The sequence below is a fragment of the Anolis carolinensis genome, chromosome 1 (genome assembly GCF_035594765.1).
Source record: "Anolis carolinensis isolate JA03-04 chromosome 1, rAnoCar3.1.pri, whole genome shotgun sequence".
NCBI classification, from domain to species: Eukaryota; Metazoa; Chordata; class Lepidosauria; order Squamata; family Dactyloidae; genus Anolis; species Anolis carolinensis.
The window spans coordinates 309,796,354-309,811,139 of NC_085841.1; the positions used below are offsets into that span (position 1 = coordinate 309,796,354).

The 14,786-nt window shown below is 39.7% G+C and overlaps 1 protein-coding gene across 4 annotated transcripts in view; it reads right to left on the reverse strand.

The window, feature by feature from the left end:
• The window catches only part of dpf3 (double PHD fingers 3), a 235,960-nt gene that overhangs the window by 52,351 nt on the left and 168,823 nt on the right, over positions 1-14,786 (reverse strand). For all 4 annotated transcript variants that reach the window (XR_001730046.2, XM_008103841.3, XM_008103848.3 and 1 more), the window contains exons 6-7: positions 11,530-11,608; positions 5,721-5,858 (exon numbers count right to left, since the gene is read on the reverse strand). Coding sequence is in view for 3 of the 4 variants with exons in the window: in XM_008103841.3 (XP_008102048.1) it covers positions 5,721-5,858; positions 11,530-11,608 (217 nt within the window). In the remaining variant the exon portion in view is untranslated. The remainder of the gene's footprint in view (positions 1-5,720; positions 5,859-11,529; positions 11,609-14,786) is intronic.

A 14,786-nucleotide genomic window follows, 5' to 3' on the forward strand; every position in this document is an offset into this window, starting at 1 on the left:
TTACACTTTTTCAATTGCTTTTAAATGTCCCAGCTTTTCTATCACTCACTTTCCTCTTCAGCCCCTTCCACACATCTGAATAAAATCCCACATTATCTGCTTTGAACTGGAATATATGGCAGTGTGGAATCAAATAACCCAGTTCAAAGCAGATATTGTGGGATTTTCTGCCTCGATATTCTGGGATATAGTGCTGTATGGAAGGGCCCTTTGTCTATAGATTACTTCAGTTACTGCATATTGAATTCAAAGTGCAAAAGCAAGGAGGACAGGAGAAAGTACACCTGGAAAGAAGCAAACTACTTCAGCCTCTCCTATACAGGTGTTCTTCCTCAATAATACCTTTTTCCATCTTGTCGACACTGATGTCACTTGACCACAAACAGCCATTTCTATCCAAGCATGTGACAGGTGAAAAATACATTTTAATGTTTTTGAGTAAACTTGGAAAGAAATCTTCAGTTTTGGGTAATGTCATTATCTCTCAAACAGTTTTCAAAATGTTCATAACTAAAGATGAGAGATGTTTTATATGAACATATGGAAGGGGAGAGAATATACAAGGGCTATCCACAAAGTTAATTATGTTTTGGAATTAAAAATTAACAACGTATAGGAATAAATATTTATTATATACATTTGAAAGCCACGCTGCAATAGTACTTTTAAATATAGTCCCCATTCAAAATTAGGCACGTTTCATAACTATTAGTGATTTTTGAAAGTTATTACCCTCAGCGCTTTCCCGCCGCCGCCCTGAAGAGTGTGGAACCCGCGCTATTGCAATGAGGAAGCTCAGCCAGCTGAAGAATGAATGCAAAAAGAAGGGAGGAGCAAGCCAGAACCCCGCTCTCTCTCTTCTTTTGCAAGATTGCAAGAGAGAATCAAAAGTTTCTGGCGTCCCTTTCCCTTCCCTTCCTGCCAGCTCTCTTGCCTCCCGAGAAGAAGCGGCCAGGATCGGCCAAGGCTTCTTGGCATCTTCTCCTCCGGAGGCAATGCTGATCTCCTCCAGACTGCTTGGCCGATCCTGGCCGCTTCTTTTTGCATTCATTCTTCAGCTGGCTGAGCTTCCTCATTGCAATAGCGCGGGTTCCACACTCTTCAGGGCGGTGGTGGGAAAGCGCTGAGGGTAATAACTTTCAAAAACCACTAATAGTTATGAAACGTGCCTAATTTTGAATGGGGACTATATTTAAAAGTACTATTGCAGTGTGGCTTTCAAATGTATATAATAAATATTTATTCCTATACGTTGTTAATTTTTAATTCCAAAACGTAATTAACTTTGTGGATAGCCCTCGTACATAGGATTGAAAACATGTTTACTAACATCTACCAGCAACTACAGTAGAGTCCCAGTTATCCGAGAAAAAGGGGTGGGCCCAATCTCGGGCAACCGAACTGCTTGGATAATAGGGAGGCCCTATTATCCAAGCAGCAGCGCTCATGGGGTGTTTCCCACGGGGTGAGGGCTCGCCAGGGGACATCTCCCCGGATCTCCCTCGGCCAGGCCCTTGCTGGAGGAAAATGTTTCCTCCAGCAATGTTCTGGCCGAGGAAAACCCGCAGCACGCTCCTAGTTTCTCGGAGCATGCCATGAGTTTTCCTCGGCCAGGCCATTGCTGGAGGAAACTCTTTCCTCTAGCAAGGGCCTGGCCAAGGGAAATCTGGGGAGACGTCCCTCGGTGAGGGCTCGATCCTTGGGAAGCACCCCACGAGCGTTACTGCAGCAGCGATCACCGGGCACTTCCGGGGCGCTTCCTCCTCCCTCTTCGCTCGAGAGAAGGAGAGGGAGAGGGAGGGGTGCCCCCGGCAGTGCCTCGGATAATACAGAGGCTCGTTTAACTGGAACTCGGTTAACCGGGACTCTACTGTATTGCTAAACTCATTTTATATTCAAGAGAACATAATTTTAACAACAGCAGTATATTCATGCATGCATCCATGCATCCATGCATAGATAGATAGATAAGAGAATGAGGTATGAAAATCACCCCACGTGTCAGTTGAATAGCAAATTAGTTCAAAATATTTGTCAACTAACATTTGATGCTATAGCTACACAAGCAAGTACACTCAATTGTCTCCTTTTATTTGCTCTGTTAATCAAAAAGGAAAAAGTTGTGATGGAATCCTATAGATTAGTTCTAACTAGAGCAGGCATGGGCAAACTTTGGCCCTCCAGGCATTTTGGACTTCAACTCCCACAATTCCTAATGGTTGCTAGGCTGTTATGAATTGTGGGAGTTGAAGTCCAAAACACCTGGAGGGTCGAAGTTTGCCCATGCCTAAACTACAGAATAGAGCCATTCAATCAATTTTAAATACAGAATCAACAGAAAGGGGATTCATGTTGATTTAGTGGGCCTTCTCTGGTCAAGAATAACAACAGGATAGGCCTTGACATATTAAGGAGGTTTGATAACATGTGATCCTCTGGAAAATATTGAACTAGAACCCATTGTCTTTCACTACTGGCTTCACTGACTACGGCTGATGTGAGTTACAGTCCAACAGCATCTGGAAGACTAGTAGTTATTAGGGCTGTACAAAACTTCAGACACAGGTCATAAGTCCAATGTGTTTCAATAAATCCGTACTTACAACCTGCATTACAAAGCCAGCACTGCCGCCCGCCCCCCCCCCCGCCCCCCCCCCACACACAAACAAATGATTTTGCATGAAGTTTGTTACTTTTTGTAAGTTGCAGTGAGTCAGTTTCTTCTCCAGTAAACTCTACTGGGCTGCCCAGCCAAATATGGTATGTCACATTCTCTCTTCAGCTTATCAGGGCTGAGGGAGAGGGAAAGGAAGGAGACACTCTTGGCATTTCCTTTAAATACAGGAGCCACAGTATCATCATTGCAAGCACCTTGAAGAGAGCTAGAGATCTAGGGTAGCAACTTGTGAGTGAGCGATTCAGTAGCAAACAACTAGCTAGAAGATGAATTTGTCTGTTCTTGAAGGCTTTTGCATGTACCATGCAAGCTTAGCTTAGTTTCCCACACCTTATGATTCCTTTTAGGATCGTCACAGCCGAGTTTAGAATCATTTTAGCAAAAGCTAGAGTAGGAGCACTACAGTATATTGTTTTTATTTGTATAAACTTTTAAAAATCCTAAAAAATTAGTGGATGAGCGGATCTTTCTGAAACTTGGCAGGAATAATGCCCTGCTCCTGTTCTGTTGCTGTGGAGAAATTCCAGGAGATACCTCTTTTGAGTTTTTTTTAAATGTGCAAAACTTTAAGGATTACCTAAAAATCAGTGGATATGCTAATATTTCTGAAACTTTGGAGGAATTATACGCTGATTATGTTGTACCATTGTAGCGAAATTCAAGGGGATAGCTCTTGTAGTTTTTTAATGTTGTTCATAAAAAGTTTAAAAATTCCTAAATATCAGTGGTTGGGAAAAATGTTCTGAAACCTGGGTAGCTTACAGAGGTAAATGTGTGCTTCAATTGTAGCAAGTTTCATCCCAATAGGCCTAAAAATGAGGGAGGGAAGAACACCAGAAGTGTCCCCATTAGCGCAAATAAGCAAATAACATAATGAAAAACTAACGAAATTCTCAGAATTTTGGATTAGTTATGATACCGACCCCTTGCGAATGTTTCAAAACACTTTAGAATCAAAACAGGGGGGGGGGGGGGACTTGAATTTTGTACATACAAACAAAGCGGATTTTTGGCACTGTGCACACCTCTGCAAGTTATCCATAATTGTTTTAGATTTTGTAGTTGTTATCTTGGGATTGTCTGTGGGTTTGTTTCTTTTTATAAAAAAAACAGAATCCAGACAAGAAATTGAAACAAGAAATTGATTCCCATTTGCTCATTGTCACATGAGTTCTAGCATTCAGACCACAGCAAACAAAAGTGGAGCGGGAAGTGAAATGCTGAATAATGATGATCACTTTAAACCTGATATCTTTGGAAATCTAGGATGGATAGAATGAGGTTCATGAAAAGTATATTTCCAGTCCTGAAGATATAGAGTAAATTTATCTTTTCAGTAGTGGCTTAAAGAGCTGGGCATGTTTAGCCTGCAGAAGAGAAGGCTGAGAGGAGACATGATAGCCATGTATAAATATGTGAGGGGAAGTCATAGGGAGGAGGGAGCAAGCTTGTTTTCTGCCACCCTGGAGACTAGTACACAGAAAAATGGCTTCAAACTACAGCACAGGAAATTCCACCTGAACATTAGGAAAAACTTCCTCACTGTGAGAGCTGTTCAGCAGTGGAACTCTCTGCTCCAGAGTGTGGTGGAGGATCCTTCTTTGGAAGCTTTTAAACCGAGGCTGGATGGCCATCTGTCGGGAGTGCTTTGAATCCGATTTTCCTGCTTCTTGGCAGGGGGTTGGACTGGATGGTCTCTTCCAACTCTTATGATTCTATGAAATGGTGCATATTTTAGAAGGATTTATTCAATGAATTACTGAGCATACTGATACAATAGCTAGTGAATTGATATTATAAAAATACCTGAATACAATCACATTACTGTTCAATGTATGTTTTCACTAATTTGAACTTTGTATTTAATGTGACTGACCACTTTTATCCATGTTAGATTTCAAGGTACTAGTGGATTTAATGAATATGTTAATAAACTTCAAAAAAAATGAAGTGTTGCCTTTTTAAAAGAAACAGATTGTTTCCTACATTTAACCTGGGATCTCCTTTTCCAATCAGATGAAACCTAACAGTCACTGATTCTAGTTTATCTAATTATTTCCTTATCTCTGCAAGGAAGCCAGTAACCAATGTTTCATCAGGAGCTAAATCTTTATTCTGTAAGGAGCTACTGTGTTTTATGCTGCTCTGAAGAAGACTGTACCTTGGTAGTTCCACATTTATTTCTAACATCAATAATATAGACTTTTATTTGAGGAAAGATTTTATTTTACAGTAAGCATCACTTCCATACCACTTACAATAAATCCTGTGCATAAAATGTATTATGCTAGTATTTTCCGTACAAAGTCTGCGCAATGCTTTATAAAAATGACCCTGAGCTATCAATACATTGAAAAGGAAAGCTTTCGAAAAGGAGTAGCAATACACTCACTTCATGAGTCATGGTCCACCTTAAAAATAAGAAGGATTGAGAATCATTACCTTTTAATATGTCCATAGGCTTTGTGGAAGAAGTTATTAGGTCTGCCCCATAAGGGCTGGATCTCGTTTTTAACTTAGACATTCATCTCTTACTTGTTCCCTTGATATTTATAGAGATCCTATCATATTATCAGATGAGGATATAGAAGAATGTTGGATATGAGAAAAAATATCTCTACAATAAATAAGGAGAACAAGAAAAGGTAAAAGAAAGGGGGGATGTGCTTTGTTGTTTTCAAAGTTAGCTATAATGGGATTGCTTGACAAGGGGAGATCGGGTCCCCCTCTTTCCTTGACTTCACTTGCATTATCTTCTTGCAAGTTCTCCCCATGGGAGCACTGATGGAAAGTGACCTGCTGCAGAGTTAAATTGAGGTTCGAGCTGAATTTTTGACTAGCTGAGCTCAGCGCCTGGGAAAGCTGCAGCTGATTAGCTCCACTAAATGCTCAGGCCTCAGTAATTCACATAGGAGTAAAGTAATTGTAACCACTGCTGAAATGCAAGGATAAAATGTAGCCAGGGAAAGGGTCAAAGGGTGCCACAGAAGTCTACATAACAGGAGATGGGAGGAAAAGGAAGGGAAACACACATTCTACTCACGTTTGTGATTTTCATTTCTGTGGACAGGTGAGGAACGTGTGTCCTGCTCCTGAGCGTCATCCCCTTCTTCACTCGCAAGGTGAGTGTGAGCATAATGGTAGCTCAATCCAGGCCTGTTCTTATAGCGTTTGCCACAGACTATGAATAGAGGAAACACAAAGAGCAGTAGACAGACAATGATATGTCAGCAACAACAAAAGGAGTTTAGTATATTTATCCAGCATTACTTTCTAGACACCTAGATTCTTATATGTATTTCAGAGTTCTGAAATGTTGATTTGTTGCAATACAATTTACAGAATCATATGGTCACCCTGGCCAAGTTAGCTGGGGATTCTGGGAGGTGTAGTCCAAAAGAGTAGCTTTTTCCAGGTCTGGCATTTCTTGCCATCAGAAAGGTACTTCTTTACAGAGCTGGGTGAGTCCCAAACACATTCTGCACTTGAGTAGAGATATCCATGTGCAAACTACTTCTATTTTATGCCAATAAAGAAGAGACCATACATGAAAATTTATATTTTTTGCCCTGAAAGGGTCACACAGTGTTTTATAAACTTAAAAAGGACAACCAGGAATAGCTTGAATCCAACTTCTGAATATTTAAAGGGGGGTCTTCCAAATTGTATACAATTTTTCCTTAAGACTACTAATAGAATACACACATGCCATCTCCTGAGGAATCCATATATAAGTATAGAATGAGTATAGGATCATCCTAAAGTACTCCATGTCAAACCTACACTGTTGAGGGTGTACTGATTCCACTGTTATGTTAGCTATCAGCCTGTCTCACTTCCAAAAAAGATGGCCTCTTAAAATGATCTGTTTTAAATATTGCTCACTTAGCAACTACTTTCTAGGTGCTACCTAGTAGGGCGTAATAAAAATGTATTATCCAATTTTCCAGTGGGAAAACTACAGCACAGAGTAAGGTTAAATCATTTCCTCTATGAGCACACTGTGATTTGTACTTCGCCTGGAAGCTATAATATCAGTCTTGATTTTTATGCATATAGTGATTGTACCAGATCTAGGGGTATGTTTCCCTTTCATATCTACATCTACACAAATGATGTATGCTTAAATGGAACTGGCCTTAAGTGAGAGTCAGGTCTCTGGAGGAAGACTACTGGATTCTTGGCCACCATTTTATTTTGAGTTGATGGCAATCACCTGCTCTTAGCAAACAAGCAGAAGCCTCAATCCCCACACTGAATCCAGCTCTGGCAATATGCAGGTTGCCAACTTCTGAGCTCAAACATGTGAGTCAACAAGAGTAACTCACAAATCCTGAGTTTAAAAAAGGATAAGAAGAATAATAAAGCTCAACAACAGACATCATTCTGCAGTCATGGAACAGTTTGCTTTAGACTCCATGGATTGATCTTGGAAGGGAACGTGGAGACTATGCAGAAATTATTTTGAAAAAACTAAGTAATCTTGGGGGTGGAGAGAAAGAGCATAGATGTCCTATAGTATTAGTTTGTTGGCTGAAAAGTGGGTTTCAAAACACTTGGGAAAGCTAGTCAAGAATTCTGATTAGCTCTTATCCAGTACAGTAGAGTCTCACTTATCCAACCTTCGCTTATCCAACATTCTGGATTATCCAACGCAGTCTGCCTTCCGCCCAGATCCACAGCTGTTTCTCTAGGAGGCAAGGACTGAACTTTTTACGAATTTTACTTCCTACAGTGTTGTTACTGTAAATTTATTTTATGCAATTCTATTTTTATTTGTAGTCAATTTTTTAGTAGCCAATGCTTTTGTAGTCAATGTTTTCAATACATTGCTATGCTTTGGTGCTAAATTTGTGGATACGGCAATTACTACATAATGTTACTGTGTATTGAACAGCTTTTTTCTGTCAATTTGTTGTAAAACATGATGTTTTGGTGCTTAATCTGTAAAACCATAATGTAATTTGACGTTTAATAGGCTTTTCCTTAACCCCTCCTAATTATCCAGCATTTTCGCTTATCCAATGTTCTGCCAGCTGTTTATGTTGGATAAGCGAGACTCTACTATATTAGCAAATCCCAGTGTTTTGGGAAATCATTTCGAGCAGAAGTACACAAAGGTTTTTGCATCAGAATTGGGGGCATTGGCACACACACACAGCATTGCTTCCAGGCAACTACATGTTTCATTTTTGCAAGATTCCTCTTCTTTACACAAAAGCAGCAATTCTGCATAAGGGAAATAAAAATCTCTCTACATAGGAACCCCATTGTGGGCCAGAGATGCAGAGGCATGATGGGTCATGGAGGCAAATAGGTAGAAGCGGGAGGCAGGTAAGTAGAAGATGTATGTATATAGATTGGCAGGTAAATGGAGATAGATTCTGAGAAGCAGAAATAGAATATCAGGGTGGCTCATGAGAGAATCATGGTGGTTGTAAAAGTCACTTGTCCTCCTTCCTGAACCTTCAGAAATGCCTGAAGTCCAAGTCTAGATCAGATAATTCTGAATACTTTCCTGCTGCTTTCTCAGATGGCCTCCTTGTTGTCCAACACTTCCTTCTCCTTGGCTACACTTAGTGGCAGCTTTGAAGATGGTCTTTGATTTTTACCCTGGTAGTTTAGCTTCAGAGAAACAAGAAAGAGCAGCCCAAGCTACTGACAGATTGCTTGAACAGCTGTGATTATGCTTTCCCTTCTCTTCTTCTCTGTGGCACTCCTGGTACCTTAACTTGACTTTGGATTAAACCTAGGGTTTCTTCTCTTTCTGGCTTCTGGTCTCCTGTGGCTGCTGTTCATCCTTGCCTTGATTTCACCACTATCTTCAGCATGAACCAATATTTCAAGTTGCAACCTCCTTCATGTTTGACTAGTGAGCACTCCCTAAAAGTTATCAACAGCCATGAAAACTAATGGGACAAGCAGTACTGCTGGCCCACCTTCAATACTTGGGCAATGGGGAGCAGATGAAGCAGCAACCTCCCAATATGGCAACTTGTTACTTCCATGTGGTTTGAAGAATTCTGGAATCTGAAGCATCAGAAAGCAACCTTTTCAAGCAGCAACAATATGTAGCTATCAGTTATACCACCTAACAGGAAGCTCACCTTATGGCTGAGTTTAAAGTAAATAGGGTAGTTGAAAGAGACAACAATTAGTCTACAGAACTCAACAGCTTTAGCTTTTCAAAAACATAGTCATGTGAGTCTGGAATATCAGTATGCAAAGGGCTCTTGTAACGCCTTAGAGACTAACTGACAACAAGGTTTGGTAGCATATGCTTTCATATACTTTCTCTACTGCATCTGATGAAGTATACCTACCTACATCTATGATAGCTTATGCTACAAGCCTCTTTCTCTCAGTCTCTAAAGTGCTACAAGATCCTTCTGCATACTTTCTTTAGCTATTGCTGTCATGTTCTCACTAAAGTGAGCTCACAGAGGAATCAAGGCCTAAAGAAAGCAGAGATAAGAAGGAAAGCAGAGGACTGCGTGTAGAATACAAGGAAATTGTCTTGAAAATGGCAAGGGTAATCGTCGAGTGGACACGTACTAACTATTCTCACCACTCATCAGAACAAGAATGACGAATTATGAATTTATTTTGAAATACAAACTTTACAGTACTGTTATGAATGAAGCATATTAATTATGATGCAAAAACCAAGACACAGAGAATGTAAAGTTGCCATTGCTGGAAAGATCTGCAATTGCTGCAAATCCCATTTCAACTCAAAAATAACAGGTTACAAAATGTAATGTGGAAAGGGTTGTGTTGCGAAGATGAAATGATTTCTAGAGACAAAAGCACTGTATGTGATGATGTAATTCAAACCAACTACTCAGATTTGAGTGCCTCAAAATTAGAGTTTATGGGAGAAATGAACTACAGTCCCCAGAATCTCCCAGCCACATGAAGGAATTTTCCCAAGCTTTGCTCAAAACCCAATTGCAAGTGGTGATTAATAGTACTAGGGGGGCGCATTGTGGAATGCATAAATTGAAATAGACCTCATCACCATCAGATAACCTTTCATTTTGCTCTGGTGGTAACTGTCAAGGTTAAAAACAGAGCAAGGTTGGCCAGACAGATAAATGATGCCAATCAGTGCATATTTGAAAGGAAGTTTTCTATGAATGGAGACATTGTCACAGACAAAGAGTGGACAGTTCTTCTTCACTGGGTTTTACAAAAAAAAAAGCACTTACAAAAGAAACCATTATACCTGACTCTGTCCAGAAAGACTGGAACCTATTTATGTTCAGATCTTTCTTGCATTCTTAAGTCACAAGGGAAAGCCATCAATACAATGCACCAATATAAAGTCAATGAAGGAAACCTTTGCAAAGGAAAACATTGACATTCTACCAAATATGGGCATTTTTATGAGGAGGACATTCATTTTGCATCATATTTTGATTACATTCTCTCCAACAATCTTCATAGAATAAATCCTAAGTGAGTAGTACATAGAATTAATAACTCAGATATAGTTCTACCATGCAATTTGAATGACAGCTTTATCCAAGTTAAATAATAATAATAATAATAATAATAATAATAATAATAATAATAATAATAATAATAATAATAATTTTATTTCTTACCCACCCCTCCTCGTGGCTCTAGGTGGGTTACAACATCTCTAAAAACACACAATTATCTAAACACATTCTACAAAATTCCCATATTAAAACATATTTCTACAAAATACATATAAAAATACACAGAACAGAGATTAAACATAAGACACAAGTTTTAAATTCATGATTAAAACTAGCTGGGTAGGCCTGCCAAAAGAGATAGGTCTTCAGATGGTGTTTAAATTAAAGATGAAGGAAAGAAAAAGTTTAGCTTTTGGTTTAAAAAACTACTTAAATCTCTGGGGAAAAAGCATGAAATATCTAAATGAAGTATGCTTTGGTTTGTAACCATAAAGCTAATTTAAATGTTACATGGGAGATACGAGCTATCGTTATGAGGGATTGTTTTCATGTGGATGTTTTAATCAAAAGCAGTTACATGTGGTTGAAACAATGAGTAAAAGAACAGCATGAGAAAATGCTGTCCTTCATCCTTCCCCATTTGTTGTTGTCCTGTTCATAATTATTCCAAATTAATCCATTACAAAATGGATACCAGCATCTCCTCTCCCACAAATATTCATTTTCTCCTGCAAAAAAACTACCTTTCATGAACAAATTGTTAAGGATCTACATCCCTGTTGATGTTTTTGCTGCCACAGACATAACACATCCACTCTGGATTTTGATTGCCTGGTCTTCCAATCGTTACTCCCAGCCAAACAGGTGCTGTATCAGGACCTTTGGCTCAGGCCTGGAAGGGCTTCTGTGAGGAACTTGAGTGTTTGTGTGAGTTCATCTCAAGGCAGGTGTGGGAGGAGCTGTGTTGAAATCTACTGTCCACCTCCCATTGCACCCCCATTCTTACACTTCCTCTACCCAAACTGGTAGTTCCATAACTACTTTTTTCTTTTGAAAAAGGACACTGGGAACTTGTTAAAATTACCTCCCATATAATGTTTGGTTTGCCCTTCTCTGAACCAGAAAGTAAATGACTCATGGGGTGGAGGAAAACACAAAGTCACAAAAAACCACAGGAGAAGCAGAGAAACAAAAAATAAAAGAGGGAGATGAGTTATGAGAACAGCAGCCAACATCACCTCTGGCTAAGGGTTTCGTTATCACTCACCCATGCAATAGACAGGAAGAACAAGCAGAGATGGCAAAGCAGATAGATAGATAGATAGATAGATAGATAGATAGATAGATAGATAGATAGATAGATAGATATGTCTTCATCACCACTATGGTCTGGGTGCTACTTACTGTCACAAACATAGGGTTTATCGTGGTCATCCATGGAAGAAACATCATTCCTTCGCCTACCACCTCCAGAGCCTCTGGCCTAGAAGGAAAACAAGATGTCAGTTCAAGTAGTGGAGATATTGGTCCCCAAAGTCTTTTTTTTTTCTTTTTTTCTTTTTCTTTTTGCAGATATACATACATACACATGCAGGATGGATATCCTTTATCCAAAACACTTGGGACCAGAAGGTTTTTTTAATTTTGGATTTATTTTATTTTATATTTGTGTGTACACTTACCTATCAGAAAGCAAAGGTGACACTATCCCAGCCATCTATGTGGAAAATTTTGTATTTTAGAGTATTTTATATTTCATAATTTCTGATAAGGGATGTTCAACCTTTTTTAAAAAATCCTGTTTATTTTCAAGACATATATAGTTACACACACGAGAACTCATGAACATGGTGAGTTAATTAGTGAATAACATTTTTTAAAATAATGAGGTCAGTCCAAAGTTATATCACATCCAGGACTCCGCTTAGCTATTGAAAACCACTGGGTGACTTTGGGCAAATCACGCTATCTTAGCTTCAGAGGAATCACAGAAACATAGAGATGAAAAAGACCACATGGGCCATCTAATCCAATCCCCTGCTATGCAGGAAAGGCACAATCAAAGTATCCCTGGCAGATGGCCATCCAGCCTCTATTTAAAAGCCTCCAAAGAAGGAGACTCCACCACACTCCAGGGCAGAGAGTTCAACTACTAAACAGTTCTTACAGTCAGGAAGGTCTTGCTAATGTTCAAGGTAGCCACATCTATATGTTTGTTTGCACTCTTAAAGAATTTAAAAGGTTAGTGAAAATGGGGTTATTAATTTAAGCACATCAGTAATAATCTCTGGTACTGGGAGGGGACTAGTAACATGCATATAAACTAATATCTATTTGTTTTTCTCTTTTGTCCATGTTGGGGCATGGGAGCACTGACAAGCATCTAGCACCAGATTAGAATTTGAAAATATCCCCCCAGTGCAGCTAGTGGCTAAATTGGCTAGGGAATATTGTGAAATGAAGTCCAAAATGTATCTAGGCTTGAGATCTATTCTGCATTATACAAAAATAAAGGATTTGTATGCATTCTCATGTTTCCAGACTACATAATGCACACTATAGGATCTGAGGCTTTACTGCTTGCCCATTATTTCTAGACAAAGTTCTTAAGTCTCTCCTTGCAGATCCACATGTCCTTGGCTTTCAAATCTCTTTGCCAACACTCTCACAATTTCATGGCTGGCCTCAGGGGGGCTGGCAAATAGACAGCCACCCCAGAGGCACGGACCTGAGTGCCACGTGCTTGCTGTCAGGGCTTCAGTCTGTGGCGTTCAGTCATCCACGGCTGCCTTCAGTCTCCTGCCGTTATACAGCAAGGAATTGATGTATATAGCAGAAAAGCTTCAGCAGAGCAGCCTTGGAGCACTCAAATGGAGCCAAGCAGGGATGCTTGCCAGAAGGACAGATGAAGGGGCCTGAGATTAAAAATGAAATCATGCCGTAGGAAAGGGAAGGACGTGCACAAATTTGGAATGACCAGCATGTTAGATCCACTGTACTATTTCTATTGCAATGCTGTTAATCCTTTCGCTTGTGCTCTGAAACAACCAAACATTTTAGAATTATGTGTACCAGAAGATCAACAGAGCTTTAGAAAATCTAGTCTAACTGTGTCCTTACAGAAGGGAGCAATTAATTCCTTAAAGAGGTGTGAGGCACCTTGTTGTTATTACATACTTTCATATCATTTATGACATATGGTGACCCCCCCCCCCCAAAAAGGAACCTATCACAGCCTTTTCGTGACAGGTTTTGTTCAAAGACGGTATGCCTTTGCCTTCCTCTGAGACTGAGAGTTTGTTACCTGCCCAAGTGTTGGAGGAACCTGATACACCTGTTTGGATATAACCTGATGTGGCTGCAAACTGGAAGAGATTTCCAACACATTCTTGCCTACCTTTTCTTTTTTACTGTGTTGTCACCAAATACTTATTTTCCTTTGTAACAGTTGTGTCTCCAGATCATAGACAGTGAAGACTAAGCCAGAACATAGCAAGGATTACAACCAATCAGTAACTGGAGGAGGGATTGTAAAATCTCAGTCTCTCCAGCTCTCTTTCTCTCAATAAAAATCAACTTGTGAAAATGACAACCATCTTGAGAGTCATACTAGACCAGATTAATGCTTGTGGTTAAATTAAAAAAACGGTTGCAGAATTTGAGGTGGGATACCTTTGATTCCTATCAGAGCTGCAATGGAAGAAACTACTGATCAGAGGACTGCGTGTAGAATGTGAAAATGATCTAAGAGTCTTAGTAGAGCATGAGGTCAACATGAGTAAGATGTGGAAGCCAAAAAAGCCAACACAGTCTGTACACTACGCATCAACAAAAGCGTAGTGTAGCGACTGAGGAAAGCAACAGTGATACTCTGACCAGACTTCACCTAGAATAGATGATTCTTGCAGTCCTCTATTATTCTATCATTCTATAATCCCATATCTTGAAAGTCTTCAAGTCAGGACAGGGAATTCTCTTGATTGCAATTCAAAGACAGAAAAGTTGGCTGATACAACGCAAAATCTATTCAGTAGATCATTATGGATTTACTGATCACTTCTTTAAAGTAGGACCAGATCTTGGTAATTTTATTTATTGAACTCCTGTTTCCAGAATCCCCTATTTTGGCTAGGAGATTCTGGGTTGTACCTACTCCCAGTAACATTTTCAAATGCTTTGTATGACACATGGCCTACGTTTAATCCCTTGAGCCCATGGCCTACTTTTAATCCTGTGTATGGTGAGGATGGAGTGCCACCTAAAGAAGCAAAACAACATGACAGTGTCTTGAGTGCTCTCTTATCTGCAGCTGGTCACTCAGAGCTCTACCTTCATGGCTTTTTTTCTTCCCTTCGGTGGTGAGAGTTTCTCTATCCCACACCCGATCTACCTACACCTTTTTTTAAGAGACTCTACCTCACGCTACTTTACATATGAATTGGGTAGACTAGCAACTCCATCATAGTCCCTTTTACACTATAAAACCACAGCACGATTCCACTTTAACTGCAGGGCTCTGCCACCTGAAATGATGGGATTTACCATCAGTGAACCACTAAAGCTTTGTAGCTAGGAATGAAAATGCTTTTTCATAAATTCCAAATCCTAGGTATCCATTGGATGGATCCATACAGAACCATGGTGCTATAACTGTGTAGTGT